This window comes from Salvia hispanica, chromosome 1 (assembly GCF_029641045.1).
Source record: "Salvia hispanica isolate PSC_SH4W2 chromosome 1, Shi_PSC_v1, whole genome shotgun sequence".
Classification (NCBI taxonomy): Eukaryota; Viridiplantae; Streptophyta; class Magnoliopsida; order Lamiales; family Lamiaceae; genus Salvia; species Salvia hispanica.
This window is the reverse complement of record NC_142692.1, coordinates 64,363,560-64,383,116: the sequence shown is the minus strand read 5'-3', so window position 1 is coordinate 64,383,116 and position 19,557 is coordinate 64,363,560. Positions and strand designations below refer to the sequence as shown.

The following is a 19,557-nucleotide window of genomic DNA, read 5'->3' as shown; positions in this document are numbered from 1 at the left end:
AAAAGAGACGTTTGATTGTTGTACCTTTTAAAAATGGACCGGTCAAACTTGTTTTTTTCTGCTATTTCAGTTTCCCAACTCCTTCTAATTAAACTATTCCAATTATTTACATTTTTTATTTTCTAAAACGGGAGGCATCTGAATCTGCAATACGCACATACACTAAACATATAATAATAGTAGATAATATAGTTGTATTCAATTGGTGTATGGATGTATAATGCATTAGGATTAGGATTAGGATTAGGATTAGGATTAGGATATCATGTGGATGAAGACATTATTAATGAATGGCACTACAACACAGGTCTAACAGATTTAAGATAATGCTAAACATAATATTCATAATTAAATACAATCTTAGGAATTACTTATATCTTACCAAAACCTAAAATAAATAAAAAAGACAAGAAACGAAACGAAAAGATATTAAATAATTAAATGATAAATTCATTTTATTAAATTTTGGATTTTTTTGTGAGAAAAATAGTGTCCTTTGGAGTCATGATTGACCTCGAAGAAAATATCCAACAATAATTCATCTTATCTGATAAAGGCTAAATATGTTCATATATAACTATAGTAAATTACTAATACAAACAAATGGTCACCTATTTTAACTTATTTTCATTTGACTGCTAAATTTTTGCACTCCGTATATGTATTCTAAGATGATGTCACTTATGCCATTTTAAAAATTTTTTTTTTTTATAAAGTCTTTAATGTTTGTAATTCAAATTTTATGTCATTAAGTATGTAAAGGCATTAACAGTAATCTAAATTACCTATAAAATACTGCTCCCTCCGACCCAAGGAAGATGACCCCTTCCTTGGGCGGCACATTCATACAACTTTATTTTATGTGTGAAGTGAAGAGAGTAAAGTAAGAGATAAGGAATAAAGTAGAGACAAGGGTATTTTCATTTTTAGTAATGGATCATCTTAGTTGGGACAAATAAAAAAGAAAAGTGGATTATATTTAATGAGACGAAGAGAATATATCATTATTCATTAAGAATGTAAAGGCCATAATAGTAATCTAAATTACCTATAAATATAATTTTAGATAGAGTTTTAAAAATATTGCCGCTGTCAATATCAAATTTGTCAAAATGGCCTGGATTTATTTTAAATTGTAAAAAAAGGATTGAATTTTCATGAAAATAATAAAAGTGTCCCCGATTTTAAAAATTACTGCCCTCCTTAATGAAAAATAGCCTAGTTGATGGACAATTTGTAAAGCAAGCGAGGAAAATGAGAAAAATGACTGAAATATGAGATAATATAGAAAAATTAACTGAATGGTGATTTTCAATGAGATGTATTTGTATTTTTGGTCCAAATATAAATATGCCTAGTAGAGCTCATGATATTTGGACATACATGTTGTTAAGGAAGAACTCCTCAACTTCAGATCGATTCCTCCTTGAAGTCGCGGGAACCTTTGCCTGACGATCAAACACAATAAGAACTAGGGTTTTGAGTTGAAATAAAATATTTTATTCCTTGTTGGGTGAAATAAAATACACGCATATTTATAGCTAAGGACCCTAGGGTTGATTCGACCTACGATCCAAGAAAGAATCAACCAAGAAAACCCGGAAAGGAGCTTATATTCCGCTCGACGCTAAAATAATGAAAATTAAAATAATAGTTCCCAAAAATACTAATGTCGAAAAATATAAATAAAGCTGACTAAATTAAATATTAAGTTCTTCTCTTCAATGCGTTGCGAAATCGGCAAAGTGATCTGGTCGACACCTCTGACGGCACGACCGGTCCTTGCCGATGGTTCTCTCCGGCTCCTTGCTACTTCGGACTTCGGACTTCGGTCTCTTGTATCAAATTCACTCTCCTCCATCAGCTGCTCCGTGACAGTCTCCTTCAAGCGAGCCGATTGGTTGTCCCGTAACACATGTTCGAACTTATTTTGCATTTCCTCCGTTATCAAGTTACTTGAGTCATTTCTCTATATATTCTTTTTATTACTTTATTTTATATCCATTTAACTCACTAGATAAAATTTTCTTAAATCTTCTGTCGAAAGTAATGTCTAAAGTAACATGGGAGGGAGGGGAGTATTTATTAAAAATTTGTGTCTTTTACATATGTTTTCTTGAAACTTTAGTGCATTTCTTCGTAATTTTTAAAGTTGGAACTATTATACTTCATTTGTTCCACAAAAGATGTCATACTTTCCTTTTTAGTTTGTCCCACAAAAGATGACACATGTCCTTTTAAAAAAAAAGTTCTCTCTCACATAAATATAAAAATTATATTTTCTCAATCCATTTAACACACAAAACAAAACCTCATAAAATTCCGTGATGTCCCACAAGTGTGACATCTTTTGTGGGACGGAGGGAGTACATATCTTTCAAGAAAGTTCAAAACATTTTTCCAATATTTTTGAACTTTGGATCATTTTGACAAATGAATCAAAAGTTCGAATTAGGGGTGGCAAAATGGGTAGCGAGTAATAGGTAATTCCCATCTCGTCCCACTATCCGTCAGGTATCGTGTACCCGCTATCCGACGATAACGGAAAACGGGGCATGATTGGGTAGTGTGTTTTAGAGTTTTGCGGGTAGCGGGTATACCCATTATCCGCTCGGGTTCACCCGTTAGTGCCGATAATACCTGTTATTATTAGTATTAGCAATATACCATTTTTTAATACTCCCTCCGTTCCACATTAATAAAGACGTTTCAAATATTTAAAGTGGAGAAAATAAGTAAATAGTTAAATAATACTCCATCCGTCCACAAATAGGAGTCTCATTTCTTATCGGTGCGGGTTTTAAGAAATGTTAAGAAAAGTGAGTGGAAGAAAGTTAATGGAATAGGGGTCCCACTTATATATATTAGTTTCAAATGATATGTGAGTGGAATGAATTGGTGGAATGTGGGGCCACTTTACCATTTATGGTAATTATGAACCGGGACTCCTATTCGCGGACGGACTAAAATGGAAAAACGGGACTCCTATTTGCGGACGGAGGGAGTAATAGTCATATACGCACTCATTTTGAAAAATTAAAAATAAATAGTTAGATTGGAGAAAATATAAAGTAAGAGAGATAATAATGTAGAGAATAGTGGGAGTACTTTATAATCTAAGAGTTCTTTTGAAACATTTGTATATTCCAACGAACATACAATAGAAAACTCATCGGAACTAGCTATAGAATGTCCATTTACTTTTATTCTCAATCTATTCAGAGTTTACCATCGATATTAATAAAGTAAATAAGGGAACATTGACAGTTATTATGATTTTCAAATTTTTTATTAGGATTTCGGGTCGGGTACGGATACCTGACACGGGTATCGGATAATCCCGGTATGTCGCAGGGCGGGTATTGAGACAACAATTCGGCTAACATCGGGTACGGGTACCCGACTTATCGGGTGCGGGTACCCACGGATAACCCATTTCGCCACACCCCTAGTTCGAATCATTTCAATTTCAGAATTTAGTTTTATTCCGTTTGCGTCAGAGCTTTATTGTTTCATGCAACATTGAAGATTCAAGCATTTTATTGGTTCACTGATTCACGGGTTTTAATTGGTCATTTATTCATTTCAATTATGGTTTCTTTATTTTTTATGTTCCGTTTAGCACGAGATGCTAAATATTACTCCATCCGTCCCCTATTAGGAGTCAATCTTTGACCGGGCACGGGTTTTAAGAAATGTAAAGAAAAGTTGGTTGAAAAAGTTAGTGGAATGTGAGACTCATTTTTTATATTGGTTTTATAATAAAATGTGAGTGAATTGAGTTAGTGGAATGTGGGACCCACTTACTATTTATGGTAAAAATGAAGTGTGACTCTTAATGGGGACGGAGGGAGTATCTGATTCAGTGAAGGGAATATTCCTAAATATTTTTATATTCATACTAATTTATTATTTATAGAATTATTCCTATTACTTGTTTCTTGTGTTTGACAGTACTAAGAACGTTATAATATGCTAAGCCTGGAGTACAGACGGATATAGGTGAGGCATAGGTAACTATTGTTAACGAACTATTGGAAATTAATTACTCCTAGTATAGTTTTTTAAGTCATTATGGGAATATAAATCATACCTAATCTACTATCATAGAACATAGATAGTTAATCTAATGATCTCGTCTGATTTGACTTAAAATTGATAACTTGATCAATAAGTTCATTCGCATATGTTTTAACTAATTATTAGAAATGTTTGTTTGCATTTAATTGTGAGTTTAATAATTGCACAAACTCAATTCTTAGCTTTGACAATTGAAAGGTATATGGAATTGTTACTTGCTCTATGTTTATTCTTAACAAAGTATACTACAATAGCACTGGTTAATTGCATCATTCATTGCTAGGAAATTAGCGATCGTTGCTTTTGAATTTTGATCACAATTCATGCATACACATGTGATTTATATTCAACACGTAGTATATTATCTGAATAATTAAAATGATGATCATTCATAAATATAGCAAAGTTTTGGTCAACCAAGCATATCTGCGTCAGTAGTAGTTTCTTGGTGATTGGAGGACTCAATTGATGCAAGTAGATGCTCTATTCTTAGAGGAGAATGCCTAGCTGCATACTGGAACATCACCTGAAACAAGTTTACCACACACCAATCACAATCTATATCCATTATCATTGACACAATGAAATGTTATTGGATTTAAGATAGAAATCCTTCTGCATATGATCATCTTTCATGGTATGAACTAAGCGAATACAAAGAGAACGAGTTTAAGTTGTGTGGTTACCTTGGAGTAGCTATCCGCAAATGCTCGTGCACGGTTAGGCTTTCCGAGATAGTTTAGATCAGCTCTTTCTAGTTGCCCATCTTTAAAATATAAAGCTCCTTCATTGATGGAAAATCTTAGGAGATCCCCAGTCTGACTTCCTGTCTGAAAAACCTTGAATTAGTAATGTTCTCGGTCTTCCATAACTTTCATGGTTGTTAATTGCTAAAACATACTCGAAAAATGCTCAATATGTGAACATTATCAATATTTGCTATCAGTAACAAAATAGCAAAAACTAGAACAAAATCCATTAGCATGAGCTAAAAATGGATCCACTTCTATAGGAGCATTAAAAAGTACAGATAACTCGGTTTTCTTTCTAGATTATACAGGTAACACAATGCACCAACATTACTTATCATCTTTGTACTATGACAGCATAGAGATGGGTCATGTATAGACATAGCCAGATTAATATTCTGTGTCAAATAAACTGCACCATCTAACATCTATTCAACTAGTAAAATTTACCAATTGCATTCAAACAAGCAAATAATACAAGCCATTATTTTTAGAAACTATCGAAAATTCGAAATGGCCTATTAACTCAACTTTGTAATCCTTCTGCAAAAGCCGCCTATTCTTATAAACCGTACACAAAGAAAGGGTCTCCCATATTATCTGATACTACCTTACACAAAGAAATGATCTTAAACGCTAGAATTTTGTTCATGGGATTTTCCATTTGGGGAAGAGAGAAATATTATCAAATGTTACATGGTCTTGTTCATGAAAAAAGTACTAGTTCATTGAGCGAACCTTTAATAACTGCCACAGTATTAAAGATCAACTGCTCATCCCTAGAAGTGCCTTCTGAAATTAAATAGGCATTACCACATGCCACACAATCAAATACTAATCTGACTTTTTTTTATAGTCATTTCAAACTAAAGTCAGTTTGTTTCTCAGTAAAAAGAGGAAGACGGTTTATACGCGATTATCGTGCAAATAAATAAAAATAAAAATTTAAGTTAGGGGAGTCTCTGAAAGCCAAAATGAAACAAGCTACTAGAAACAACTACTATGGCTTACAGAAACTCAAGGCTTGAGTTGCAGACCTTGTAACAACTTACTTAGGGAAGCAAATAACTATGACACATTAAGATCAAAGACCACCAAAAGAAAGGGATCATCAATATTACGAGCATATGTTTTTTCTCTTTCTATGAAGGTTTAGGTGACACGTCTTCCACATCTTGTATTTTGGCACATCACCCATCGAAAAACAAAAAGACGTAAAGAAAGCCCTACATATGAGTCATTTCTACCAAACTTTGATGTTTTGTTAATTGGGCTGCCATGCATATTGTGTTTACCCTTTACGTTTCTAGTTTATCCACAGAAAGCTAGAGTGTTTGTCAAATAGTGGTGTATACTAAGCTATTTTCGGTTTCAAAAACTTTGATGGTCTTTTACATTATAGTGTTATCAATCAACCTCTGGAAACAAATTTTATTTCTGAATGCAAAAAAAGAACAAGGACAGAAGCTTCTTTACTAAAACTAAAAGACTTAACAATCAGCAATTTTACATTTGAAAAATAAATGCAAACAAACCTTTTGGATGAAATCATTGTCCAAGCAACCAAATATAACAGGAGGATCATCTAAGGTGGCCAATCTCCCATCATCTAATAGCTCCAAGACTACCTGATGTTTAATAAACAGAAATATTCACCCATTTACTCATTATTAATTGACAAACATGTGTGGAAGTCTACTGTGCATGCAAAGTGTTAAGACATACTATCAGAATTAGTAATGCTAACTGAATTTTTCAGAAGCATTTGATATGCAAACAAAAGTGTATATGCAGCAACTTTGTTTTTAGTCCATCAACATGGAAGCTATAAAAAATACGCCCATCCGAGTAGGCTTGTCATCTATAGTTCAAATCACATACTATGAAGCAAATGACAAAGGAAAGAGGCCTTAAGGGGTGCAGCAAGAATCCCAGAGCCTATCCTACACATGGAAGTGATTTAAAGTGACTTAATATACCTGCTGCTGATCTGGAATCTGTCCCTTACTATCTGTATCAAGAACATATTGACTACAATTCTCATCCTTCCAGACTAATACCAAAGGTGTATTTCCTGATTCATAATGTGCATGCCTGAGAATCAGAATCAATAAGATCAGAGTGTGAGACGGAAGAGGAATATCATCCTAAGCATAATAGGAGGTGAAGAAAGCATGAAAAGTAGCATGCTTTAAGCACTTAACAGATCTCAGAATGTAATAAAGATCAAAAGTCCTTATAAAATGTGATGGCAGAGAAAAGGGACGTATCAAGTATGAGTACTGGCAATACACAAAAACTCGCCAGAGATCCTCCCAGGCATAAAATAGTCGCTACAAATAACTTATATAAATCCCTATATCCAAAACTTTATTCTTACCTTTATTGTTTAGAAAATTTAGTCTCCTTTTCTTTTTGCCTTCATCTCAAATTAGCTTTAAGAAAATTACACAAGCTTATTTCAAGTTGTTACAGGTACTCTTTATAGTTTAATTTCATTCTTCTATCTAATCTAATTGATTCACTCAGGTACGTAATATCGTTTAACACGTATGGATCCAGAGAAAAGAAGTTCACCAGGTGACAAAGCTATTAGCTGCTCATGCAACAATATGATTCTAACAGTAGTAAGAAAAAACGAAGGAAAGCTTACTTATTGTAGAACAAAAGCCCATCCTTCAGATATGAGACTGGACCAGCATAAGCTGCTTTTAGACCCTCCTGGTCGCAGTTGTATACGACAAGTGTCCTGAAGGCATATTTATGGTGAGGTGAAGGATCGGTGCAAGCCCCTGACTCAGCAAGCTTGCTGTTCAACCAGAAAAATCTGAACTCTGTGGTGCATTCATACATTGACATTCCCGCCCAGCAAACCATGTCAATTACATAGTAAGTTTGATCAGCCTGCAAATCACAGTATGTAACGCATCACATCATATGACACGTTCAACGAATAGGATCAAAAAGGACAAGAAACCAATTACCTCGTGAAATATACAATCGAGTATACAATAAGATTGGCCAGACCGATTGCTGTTATTTGTCCTGGAACCATTGGGTAAAGCAGACGGAAAGCGATGCAACAAACCACCATTGCGTAACCTACTAACCGTGACACCATTAGATGACACAACAAAACAACGTTTCCCAGCCGGTCTAGCACACACATACCTGCACAGAAAAATGAGAGCTCCATAAGCACTTTGAATTTGACATTCAAGCGATGAAGGAGATTATTAAGTAACGTTCAATCAGTCCACTTACTACTCCTAGAAATACTACAAACTAAGATACATGTAAAAGGAGGAGTATGATCAACAACGAGTTAACAGTAGAATAGTTATCAGCACTAAGTTATTTTAACTACCAAGCAGTTACACTAAGTTGTGAATCAATTAAGAAGTTAGCTGATTTAGTGTAAAGGAAGGCGTACGTTTAAATGATCTTCAAATACATTCTGTATTGACACATTATAATTAATGAATGAATTGAAATAGCATCTTCTTCTATCAAATATTATCCACTCTGTGACTCGAGCTCTCTAGCTTAATTATCTGGCTAGAATATCTACTAAATTCCCCCCTTTCAACCAAGGCTAACAATCCCTAATTCGACGAATTGAAGCAAGACTGAACTAAAAAAATCACAGAGCAAATAATAAAGAAAATAGTTTGTGGAAGTGGAAAGAGAATACCAGTCGGAATTTAAGCGGTCGGGAACATCAATCATCCATTCGGGCAGCATGAGCTGCTTTGCGAACCATCGCCGGGCTTCGCGCCCTCTTAGGCTGGCCGCTTCTCTAACGTCAAAATCTCTGGCCTTAACTGCAGCTTCTTCGGGCTCAATTTCAAAATCAGGCTCGGAGGCGGCGGCAGAATCGTTTTGAATGGACATAGTAGTGAGGGCCAAACAGCGGGCCTGGTGCTGGGCGTCGCGGCGGTTCTGGGCTTGGCGTTGCAAGGAGATATCCCGCCGCTTCTGTTGATCGGAGAAGGCAGGCCGTTTAAACGGGCGGCGGGGATCGGGCGGCGCCATGGTCTGGGGCAAAATGTGCAAAGGCCCTTCAATCGAAATTGAAAGCTAGTATTAGAGAAATCGAGAATCACAGTGGTGGTCTGGGACTGGAGGAGGAGGAAGAGTTGCAGAAGAATTGGAATGGCCAACGCAACATTCAAATTGCTGTTTTACCATGGAAGCACAGCCCAAAAAAGAAAGAAAATTACATAAATTAATGATAAAAACCACATTGAAATCAAATTACAAATATTAAATATATTAAAAATTCAAAATACATTAATTTAAATTCCTAAATTATAACTTCAAAAGTCATGTGCCCAAACTTCATTAAAGATCGGTGATCAGTTGAGTACATTGATATCATTGTTCGCTCTGGCCAAACCAAAGAATGCATGTCAAATCCCGAGTCAATGGTCAGCGACAACTTCGAGAATGATAGTCGGATGTTTTCCCTTGAACTCGCTAGTGTAAACGCATTTCCAGGAAAATCGTGAACTCTATCGTATGAATTCATAAACGACTAGCATCAATCAGTGACAGGGAATTAAAGCTGATGTCCAGTTGTTGATGAATTTACACGAAAGAGTTCACGGCTTTTTCGATATGCTAGGAAGTATTGACCGCATGCATAGAATGGAAGGACTGACTGAGTGCTTGAAATGCGCTTCCAGCCTTACACTAGCGAGTTTAAGGGACGACATCTTCTCATGTCTAATACTCCCTCTGTCCCTGAAAATTTGTCACTTATTTCCTTTTTCGTCCGTCCCTAAAAATTTATCACCTTTCACTTTTACCATTTTTGGTAGTGGATCTCATATTCCACTAACTCATTCTCACTCACATTTATAAAACTAATATATAAAAGTAGGACTCACATGCTAATAACTTTTTCAAACCCACTTTCTATTACATTTGTTAAAACCCGTGCCGGGTCAAATGGTGACAAATTATGGGGGGCGGAGGGAGTAGCTAGAAGGAATCCAATTCTTGTTCTACGATAATTTTATCATAAGAATGAAAACCATAATCAATTAATCATTTTGTTTGCTGCAAGTTAGTGGTTTCAGATTATCATATACTGACAGGACTTGAGATGGTGGTTTTGAGATGTACTATAATAATTGAAATCAGAATATATTGTACTCCCTCCGTCCCGCTTTAGGAGTCCCGGTTGAGTCGGGCACATGTTTTAAGAAAAAAGTGTTTAATGTGTAATAAATAAATATTGTAGTGGATGTTGGGACCCACTTTTAGTTGAGTGTCCAATAAATAAATGTTTTAGTGGATGTCGGGACCCACTTTTAACACTTTTTTATTAGTTGTAGTGGATGTTGGGACCCACTTTTAACACTTTGTAGACATTTTTTATTAATTTATTTCAACCGGGACTCCTAAAGCGGGACGCCCAAAAGTGATCAACCGGGATTCCTAAAGTGGGACGGAAGGACTACAACTCTGTAACTCTTTCTTGCAATTTATAGTGTCGGCCTATAGATTCTCTTCTAGTTTTTGTCGTTGAATCTACTCATCGAGAGAATTTTAACTTAAAACACTTTTGTCTTTGGGTTTCCCTCCCCCAAAATAATCACAACTTGCAGCGGTGCTTTTTTTTCATGGGAAATTAAGCTTCAAAATGGACTAAATTGTATACTAAAATGCAGCTGCCTTGTTTTCTATAATAAGAAGTTGGATTAAGCTGGAAATCTACTAGTACTATATATCTGCTTAAATTTGTCTCCAAACACTATAAATGTGCTAGTACATAATAATTTGTATGTAGAATTTAGAAAAATTCATTATGCCTGCAGCTGATGGAATGAAGCTATACCATGAAATGGGCTTTCAATAATGTGATGATGGCTTTAAGAATTTTATGCCTAGATTTGGTACTGCAACATGTGTTTCAAACATATTTTGTAGTGCCACTGTGGATAAATCAATTCTATTGTTTGGTTACAGAAGCATGCTTCCTCTCCTGCGTACATAAATTGGAGTACTAATATTTAGTACATACAAACATCTCTTTTTATGGTAGAGATGCCCAGGGTTTTCGGTTCCGGCGGTTAACCGCCGGAACCGTAACCGCCGGTTCCGAACCGGAACCGCCATATTTGGAACCGCGGGCCGGTTCCGGTTCAAGATTTTACGAACCGAAACCGTCACCGAACCGCCGGTTCCGAACGGTTCCGAACCGCTGGTTAACCGACGGTTTCACGGTTCCGGTGAGGCATTCGAGGCGTCAGCCGTTGCAACGCCGATTGGATGTTTCATGCAGGCGATTTGTTGACCAAAACTGGCGGTTTTGGGATAAACCGGCGGTTTAGCAGGTTTTACCCCAAAACCGCCGGTTTTGTCCGATTTTCAAATTTTTTTTTATTTTTTTTATTTTTAAATTCTCATTTTGAATTCAAATTGAGCTCAAGCCCTTTCCAATTTTTTCCTTTTTCCCCCATTTCATATTTTTATTTATTTATGTTCCGACTACACTTGTAAATTATATCACATTGTTGTATATATACTGAAAATTATAACGTATTGTTGTCCGTTACAACTCAAATTGAATAAAATTGATATGATTTTCACCTTATTCGTCTTATTTCAATTTAAATTATCCGTTGTCTTGTTCTCAATTTATTGTATAAGTCCAAAATTCCAAATTACATAGCAAAAATAATAAAAAATTTTAAAAAAAATAAAAACCGCCAAACCGAACCTGAACCGTGAGGAACCGTCCGAAAACCGACGGTTCAGAACCGGAACTCGAACCGCCGGTTTTCGAACTGAAACCGGAACCGTGAAATAGCCTCACGGTTCGGTTCGGTTCCACATTTTCCGAAACCGGAACCGCCGGTTTACGAACCGTGGGCATGTCTACTTTATGGTATTGGAGTTCTTTAGTGTCAAATATGAGAAAAAAAAAGTTGAAGATATGTGTTGATTCTTTATAAATAATAATTTGTGATTTAGTACTGTCACATTATACTTTTTGTGTAATAACTATATGACCAAACTATATATCCAAATTTGGAGAAAAAATTATGGTATAAACTTATGATTAGATTTTATTGTGAATGTGGGGGCCTGGGGGAAAGTTTTGTGTAAAAGTCTATAAGATTAGGATATATTTTGAGTCATGATTAGATCCAGACATTATATCAGTATATTTATGAACATGGCAACATATTTAGACTTAAATTTGGATATTTAACTCAACTGGTGCGCATGCGAATATTAGTAGAACAGAAGTCTATAATCATGGTCATGGACCATGCATGTTATGATTTGTAGGTGAGTTTGGCAATAGAGGGGTTATACACTGCATCCAATTGATTCAATAGAAAAGGTTAGGTGAAATAGGGAAATATGTGCGAAACTAATATTAAAGTTGATATTGTGGTTTTTGAATTAATGAACTACAAGCACGTGCAATAAGTAAATAAAACACAATACCACCAAGTCATAGTATTAATTTGGTGAGCCACATCATTTTTTCCAACATCAAAATTCGAACTCTAAAATATAAATTTCTTAGTATGAGGAAAGTTGATCAGGACGGTAAAGCGTATATTAGTGGTTAATACATTTTTTCCAATCAATAAATTAGAGATACGAGTTGTCAATAAATAATTATTAATTTCTCTTTAAAGAAAACTTCGACCGAACAATTGTATGATAATTGGTCCTTCAAACTTCAAACTATGAACTCAATGGTGCTATACGGATTCAAAGAGGTCTAAATGAGAATTTATATTCGAATTTCCAAAACATAAAGATAGATTATTGATGCATTGTTTAGTGAACACCAGGGTTCGAGTTCCCAAATTGTTTTAATTTTATTTTATTTTATCAGATTGTAATTAATTTTACCATGAATGCAATGACTTTATACAATTAGTATGATGTTTTAAATGTTTTTAGTACTACATAAAAAAATTTATACTATATTAGTAATGTTTTCTTCAATACACTGTCCGTGTTGGAAATTCAATATTTAGGTGAATGTATATTGGTGGACGATTTATTTACGTTTGCATGTAAATTTGTCCTCGAATCTAGAAACACACACACTGTATATATGTAATGGTGATAACGAAGTTTGATTTCATTCAATGGCGTGGAGTTAAAATTTTGCTATCAAGTGGGTGTGAGAAAGTGAAACATCATACACAACAATTTAATATAATATCAAGGTTAATGTGTACATGAGGAATAAGTGATTAAATAGATATTAGTCTACCTATTATGATTAGCATCCTTTGAAAAAAATAATTCATTAGTTCTTGGCCCACATCTTCATATTGAGCGATGATTTAAACAAAACTTTGCTGGTTGATTATTATTTTCTTAAGGTAGGCCCTTCGATTAAACCCCACATTTATTCTCCTCTCACATTCTTGCATGTTTTTTCTCTTTCACTGACATTTATTCTATTAATAGAGCAGAATGGGTTATTCACGGGAGCTTGAAAATGACCACGATTGGAAGGCGTGAAATTAATTAGAATCTTTAATTTTTTTAACATTTGTTCTTGGTACGTAAGATGAAATTATTATCATCTTCATTGCTAAAAATATGTAGTCTTGAAAATACAATGATTTGAAAGCTTCAATTTGCAACACAAAATGTTGAATTCCTTGGAAAATAAAAGGAAGTTTGAGACTTTATTAGACGTATGAAATAAGTACGAAGTAGAAAATATTGGAAAAGTGGATTTGAGTTTGAAGGGATTTCAATTTTCAATCAAAGTGTCGGTAATAACTCCATATATATGAATTAATTGGGGGTTATCAGGAGTATTTTTATAAAAATACATTATAATTTAAATAGCACTATATACGTTCGTGCGCAATAACTGACTTATACAAGTATTTCATATGTAGAAAATGGCTCAAATTTCTATTATTATAAATAGTTGCAATCAGTTTTGTATCCTTGAATACTACCAATAAGTCGTTCAACATGTATCTTGAATTTTATTTTGTAGTTATGACTTAGAAATGTTCTTTTAATAATAGATGTTATTGATACATGTAAAAGTAAGATCAATTTAACAAATTGATGAACCAATGAAAAATTATCATCTTTCATTAGTTACTTCAACCATCTTCTTTGAAATAATTTTCAAAGCTTCAATACTAGAGAAGCATATGGTCCTTCTTGCATCATTTGCCAAAAATTGATATTACTATTAAAGTAAAATCATAAGCTCAACTCAAAGCCCCGGATCTGTTGTGAGGAGTAAATTTTAAGGAAAAAATTGTTGTGGGCCTATTAGCATCGTTCTAGTTTAGTCCTTATTTGTATTAGTTCTTTCATTATATATACGTGAATATGACATTAAAGGGGTAAAATAATTCAAGTGATGTATTATACATGCATACACAATTCAATAATTCAAACGTTATTAGACATTGTATACACTAAATTATACTCAATATGTGTCCCACAATATGAGTCACTCTTATTGTGGGCATGAGTTTTAAGAAATATAAAAAATAGTTGCTGGAAAATTTAGCGGAATATGGGACCCACTTTTTTATATTGATTTATAATAAAATGTGAATGAAGTGAATTAGTGGAATGTGAGACCTACTTACCATTTATGATAAAAATGAAGTGCGACTCTTATTGTAGGACAGACCAAAATGACAAAGTGTGAATCTTATTTTGGGACGGAGGGAGTAGTATAAATTACATTTTATTGAAATAAACCTTTATCATTTTCTTCATTGCAAATTTGAAAACATACTTAAATACTACTCCCTCCATCCCTTATAATTTGTCACCATTTGATCTGGCACGAGTTTTAAGAAATGTAATAGAAAGTGGGTTGAAAAAGTTAGTGGCAAGTGAGTACTATTTTTATATATTAGTTTTATAATAAAATGTGAGTGAGAATGAGCTAGTTTTGGTCAACTACTGAAAATGGTAAAAATGAAAGATGACAAATTTTTAGGGACGAATTAAAATGGAAATAAGTGACAAATTTTCAAAGACGGACGGACGAAGTAATAATTTTCAACATTATATACATTAAACTTGTATCATTATGTACAATGAACTGTGACGTAATAACTCTGCAACGAAGTAATAATTTTCAACATTACATAGACATATAGATAACAAATTAAGTAGTAGTACGTTTTTATGATCCAAATTTCTTCGTCGAATGTATTATGTATACTGCAATTGATATATTGTTAGAATCCTTACAAAATTACTTTTAAATTGAAAGAGTTATATAAAAATATAAGTACTTTTAAGATCTTTAAAAATTGTCAAAATTATTGAAAGTGACGTGTGACATTAAATATTCCACAAATTTATAACATTACATCAGTGTATCAAAGTTCATAATATACATCGCATCTATGACATTATAAAAATGCATCTATAAATTAACGTATTCCATAACAACAACAAAATTTGATTCTTTAATCCATTCTTATTGGATAAAATAAATCTTATAGGTTTTAGGTTTACCACCTGGCATAATATAAATGGCTGATCATCTTAGGAGTTCAAAGTTAATTTTAATTTTGATAGTATAAAATATGGTTATATTTGGATACAAACTTTAAAACTTTTTATATTGGTTTAAAACTTGATGAAATATTTTGTGTTCATGTGTAATCACCCCACTCAATTATAAACATTAATTAGAGAGACAACTGAACTGTGTATCTGAGAAAATTAGAGCCAAAGTGGCCCTAACTTTGAAGACTTTTGTGCTTAATGTTTTCAACTTTCACTTAATTAATTTCTAATCACGAACTTTTTAAAATTTTTATTATTGGTCAGCGACTCAACATAACCGAATAAACCTGAAAGGTCTGGGTCACTTATAGAATGAATCAAAGTTGATTTTACATATAAAAATTTAACAAAGCAGAGGTCACGAACTACCATTAACACTAATGGAATAATGATACTATATATTAAAAGTTTGGGTTTAATCAACAACAATCCTAAATCAAAACTGCCAAATTGTTAATATAAAAACAGTAATTTTATAATCTAATTGGTATTATCGATCAACCTCTCATAATAATTAAAAAATTTCAAGTAAAATACAAAAAAAAACTGAAATGAGGAGACAAATGTAAAATAGTTAGGAAAAAATATAAGTAAAGTGGTACACAGTAACTAACAGCAAATGAGATAAATGATGTGAACATTGAAATTGGTCTTGACTTAGTGGACTATTAATGTTTGTTAGATTCTCTAGGATAACATGTACTATATGTAAGATCTCAATATATAACTAAGAAAATTAACAATGATTGTGTGCTGCATTATATTCGCATCTGTAATCATATATTGTTGAATTCTCTATAGATTTCATTTCTTATCTTCCATATTCCAATATCAATTTAGGCGCATTTTCCCCAAACTTCTATTTGATGGAGCTGAGTGCACATTAAAGGAGCATACAATTTAAGTGTTCGATAAGACCCGATAAATACGACAAAGATGTTTTCCGACCGAGTGAGTAAGGTTCAATCAATTTTGGTAAAAGAAAATGTCATTTATGATATATTAATACCGTCTAACATTGCGACTACAATTAAATTTAAAATTGACTTCAAAAGTTATATATTGAGATTGTTTATGGTGTGAGAAAACGGTTTATAAATATCTGTCACATTAAATCCATTCAGAATCAAACTTATAATCAAATTTATTTGTAAAAATCTGATTAGCAAACTTTTTAATCACTAAAATGTATATTACTATTATCTAATTCAAAGAAAATTATTTTCCCTGATTCTTAAACTATAGTTCATTATTAATCCCCCACATAAACGGGCAAGCAGTTTGAGAGAGATAGGATGCCTACGAACAAAATAGTAAGAATTGAATTACAAAAAATTATAGAACTTTCTCAAACAGAAAATCTGGGTGGCCATGTGTTTTTAGAAGACATGAAATTGATGAATAAGTAGCAATAAATAAAGAAATGGGAATATAGTAGGTAAAATATCACTAGCAGTTAAAGCAGTCTTCCCAAATCAATCAACTGTCCTTTTTCAATTTTCATGTATATATTCACGTATATAACTAGACAATGACGCCTCATCACAATTAATTATTGGGTACAAAGATACTGCAGTTTTATATATGTATGCAAGTAGTAGTATCTCATATACTATTCCATTCCCCTATAACTTACACATCAACAAACGTATAAGTTTTTTCAATTTCAATATGATTACCACCCAAACCCTAATTTCTCAGCATCATTATATATCATACGGACAAGTGGCACAGTGGGTCTGACGACGACGACAACGACGACGATGATCTGGCAAATGCCCACAGATCCGTCTCGTTACCCCTATCCGAGTTATTCATGTTCATCAGTTGCTGCACCTGGTCGTCCTGATCGAACGAGAAGGCGAATTCATCGCTTCCGCGAGGCTGCCCATTGAGCTGTGACGCCACTAGCCGGTCCAGCGTGGCCCAGTCATTTGAAGGAGGCTTGAAGTTGATGTCTTCGTTGATGTTCATGGCCGGACTCTGGAGCTCTGGGAGGTGGAGGAAGCCGGCGGTGGAGTGACCGGGGAAGTGCATAATGGGATCGGTTTCCTGCTTGCAGGAGGTGGATCTTCCCATGTACATGAGTAGTTGATCTAGAACGGCGTCGTTTTGTGGCATGATTGAGGCTGATGATGTCAGTGGGCTCTCTAGCGACTTGTGGTAGTTCTTCTTCTTGAAGACGCGGCACACCACCCACCCTTCCTCCGGCCCCATGTCACCGGCCAGGCTTGACACCTGACAAAATTTTTTAAAGGTCGCGTCACAGTGGATTCAAACACCAGACATGTGGTAATGTTAGTTTTTATTTGATGGTATAAGTTGGTGGTAGTAATGATGAAATGTGAAAGGACTATGCCCGATATCATAGGGAAGTGAAAAAGCCGTTAATGGCGGATGTAAGGTGAAAAATAGATGGATAGATGGATAGATAAGAGAGAGAATGTAAATACATTGGTGGAGTCGAGAGGTGAGATGTCGTCGAGGCGATACTCGTGCATGATCCAGTCGGATTTCTGGCCGTGGGGGGCTCTCCCGCGGTAGAAAACCAGAGTCTTCCGCATTCCAATCCGCCGGAGGTTGCTGTGGATGACCTTGTCCCGCCCAGTGGCCTTCCAGAATCCAGCAGCCGTGGCGCGGTTCGTCCTTGTCCCGGTCGGGTACTTCTTGTCCTTGTGGCTAAAGAAATACCAGTCATTCTGCGGTGTCGAACCTATCTTGCATTTCTCTGCAGTTTATCGTAACAAAAAAAATTATTGTACGTGTACAAAATTAATTATTAGTACTGATTGCCATATTTTATGTAATTACCTTGAATCTCCCATGGCTCGAGCTTATTGAGATCGACGTCACGGATGACGTCGAGGTCAATTTTCTCGGCGGCGACTTTCTTGCGGAGGTAGTAATGGAGGAGCTCCTCCTCGGTGGGGTGGAAGCGGAAGCCCGGGGGAACCTTGGAATTGCCATTCACGGATAGATTCATGTCTTTAGAGATCGAGGCAATAAGCTGAGAAATAGACGGGCTTTGAATTTGGTGTGTGGAGAGAGGGGATATAAAGGTGGGGGTGAGAGGTTGAGGTTGAGGTGTGTTGTGAGTGAAAAGGTTTGGCGGGGTGATGATTTATACCAAAGTGGTAGGGTTAAATTGCATGGAACTTTTGGTATCATGGTCTTCCTATGGGGTCCATCTTCAACATTACCAACCACCTAAAACAAGAGAGATGGGGTCACACTTCCTTCATTGTTTTGAATATCTAGACTCATTTAACATATTTAGCTTCATCAAGATTAAATAAAGTATGTATAATACTCAACCCAAAGATTCTACATGATATTTACATTCTAACAATTTTCTATAGTTATACTTATATTTGAGAAGACATTGGATTCAAAAGGTTAGAAATATATAAAAAAAAATTGTTTTTCGGATAAATCTGGTGACCTGTCGGGTTGACATTATGTGAACTCTGCTTGCCGCCGCATGTGACTTTCTACCTCTTTCCAGACAGTTGTCGAGTTGATATGGATGCGCATGCGAACCCGGCGAACCACCGGCGTTGTAAAGTTCATGGTTCCGACTCTAACTTTCGTATCTTATATTTTTTTTAAAGTCCTTTTTACTACTAAAACTCAACAAAATGATCATATAATCAACTAAATATGACCGCATTGAGATAAGTACTTCTTGCTAAGTACACCAAATACAAGATCTCAGATATTATTTATTTTAAATTTGTAGAAGTAGCATTGGGCATACACAATTGTTATACACTATTTTGAATTGTAAATATGCACGAGTTTTTTGTCACTCAATTATCATGGAATCTTCAATAGAGTGGTAACCAACAAATGAAAACAACTAATATTGTTACGTTATAGAATCGTATCTCAGTGGATACAAGAATGTTATCATCCTCAAGAGATATGAATAAAGTTTTATTGCATAGACACCTAGCTAGTTGGTCTAGTACAATAAATAAGGGCTTGTAGTACTGTTGACACTATTTGGATAAATAAATTAATATGTTTGTTCTAGTAACAAGCTCGATTACCTAATGAACATACTCCCTCGGTAGCCACTTTTGTTATTTTCTTTCATTCTCCATTAATTATCCACTTTCACTTTTTATCATAAATAGCAAGTAAGGTCACATATTCTACTAATTCATTACAC

At 34.6% G+C, this 19,557-nt stretch overlaps 2 protein-coding genes across 2 annotated transcripts; both read right to left on the bottom strand.

Annotated features, from left to right (window-relative positions):
- Positions 1-4,323: 4,323 nt before the first annotated feature.
- Positions 4,324-9,024, bottom strand: LOC148934384 (snurportin-1 protein). The gene is made up of 7 exons (XM_089069661.1): positions 8,524-9,024; positions 7,814-8,000; positions 7,483-7,733; positions 6,809-6,923; positions 6,365-6,457; positions 4,767-4,910; positions 4,324-4,606 (listed from the first exon to the last, which is right to left on the bottom strand). Exons 1-7 carry the CDS (start codon positions 8,862-8,864, stop codon positions 4,493-4,495), a joined length of 1,245 nt encoding a protein of 414 aa, XP_088925787.1. The 5' UTR covers positions 8,865-9,024; the 3' UTR covers positions 4,324-4,492.
- A 7,826-nt stretch (positions 9,025-16,850) lies between these two features.
- LOC148934383 (NAC domain-containing protein 43-like) lies at positions 16,851-18,462 on the bottom strand. The gene is made up of 3 exons (XM_089057793.1): positions 18,195-18,462; positions 17,837-18,111; positions 16,851-17,621 (listed from the first exon to the last, which is right to left on the bottom strand). The coding sequence occupies exons 1-3, from the start codon at positions 18,364-18,366 to the stop codon at positions 17,097-17,099; spliced, it is 972 nt and encodes a 323-aa protein (XP_088913919.1). The 5' UTR covers positions 18,367-18,462; the 3' UTR covers positions 16,851-17,096.
- Between the last annotated feature and the right edge of the window lie 1,095 nt (positions 18,463-19,557).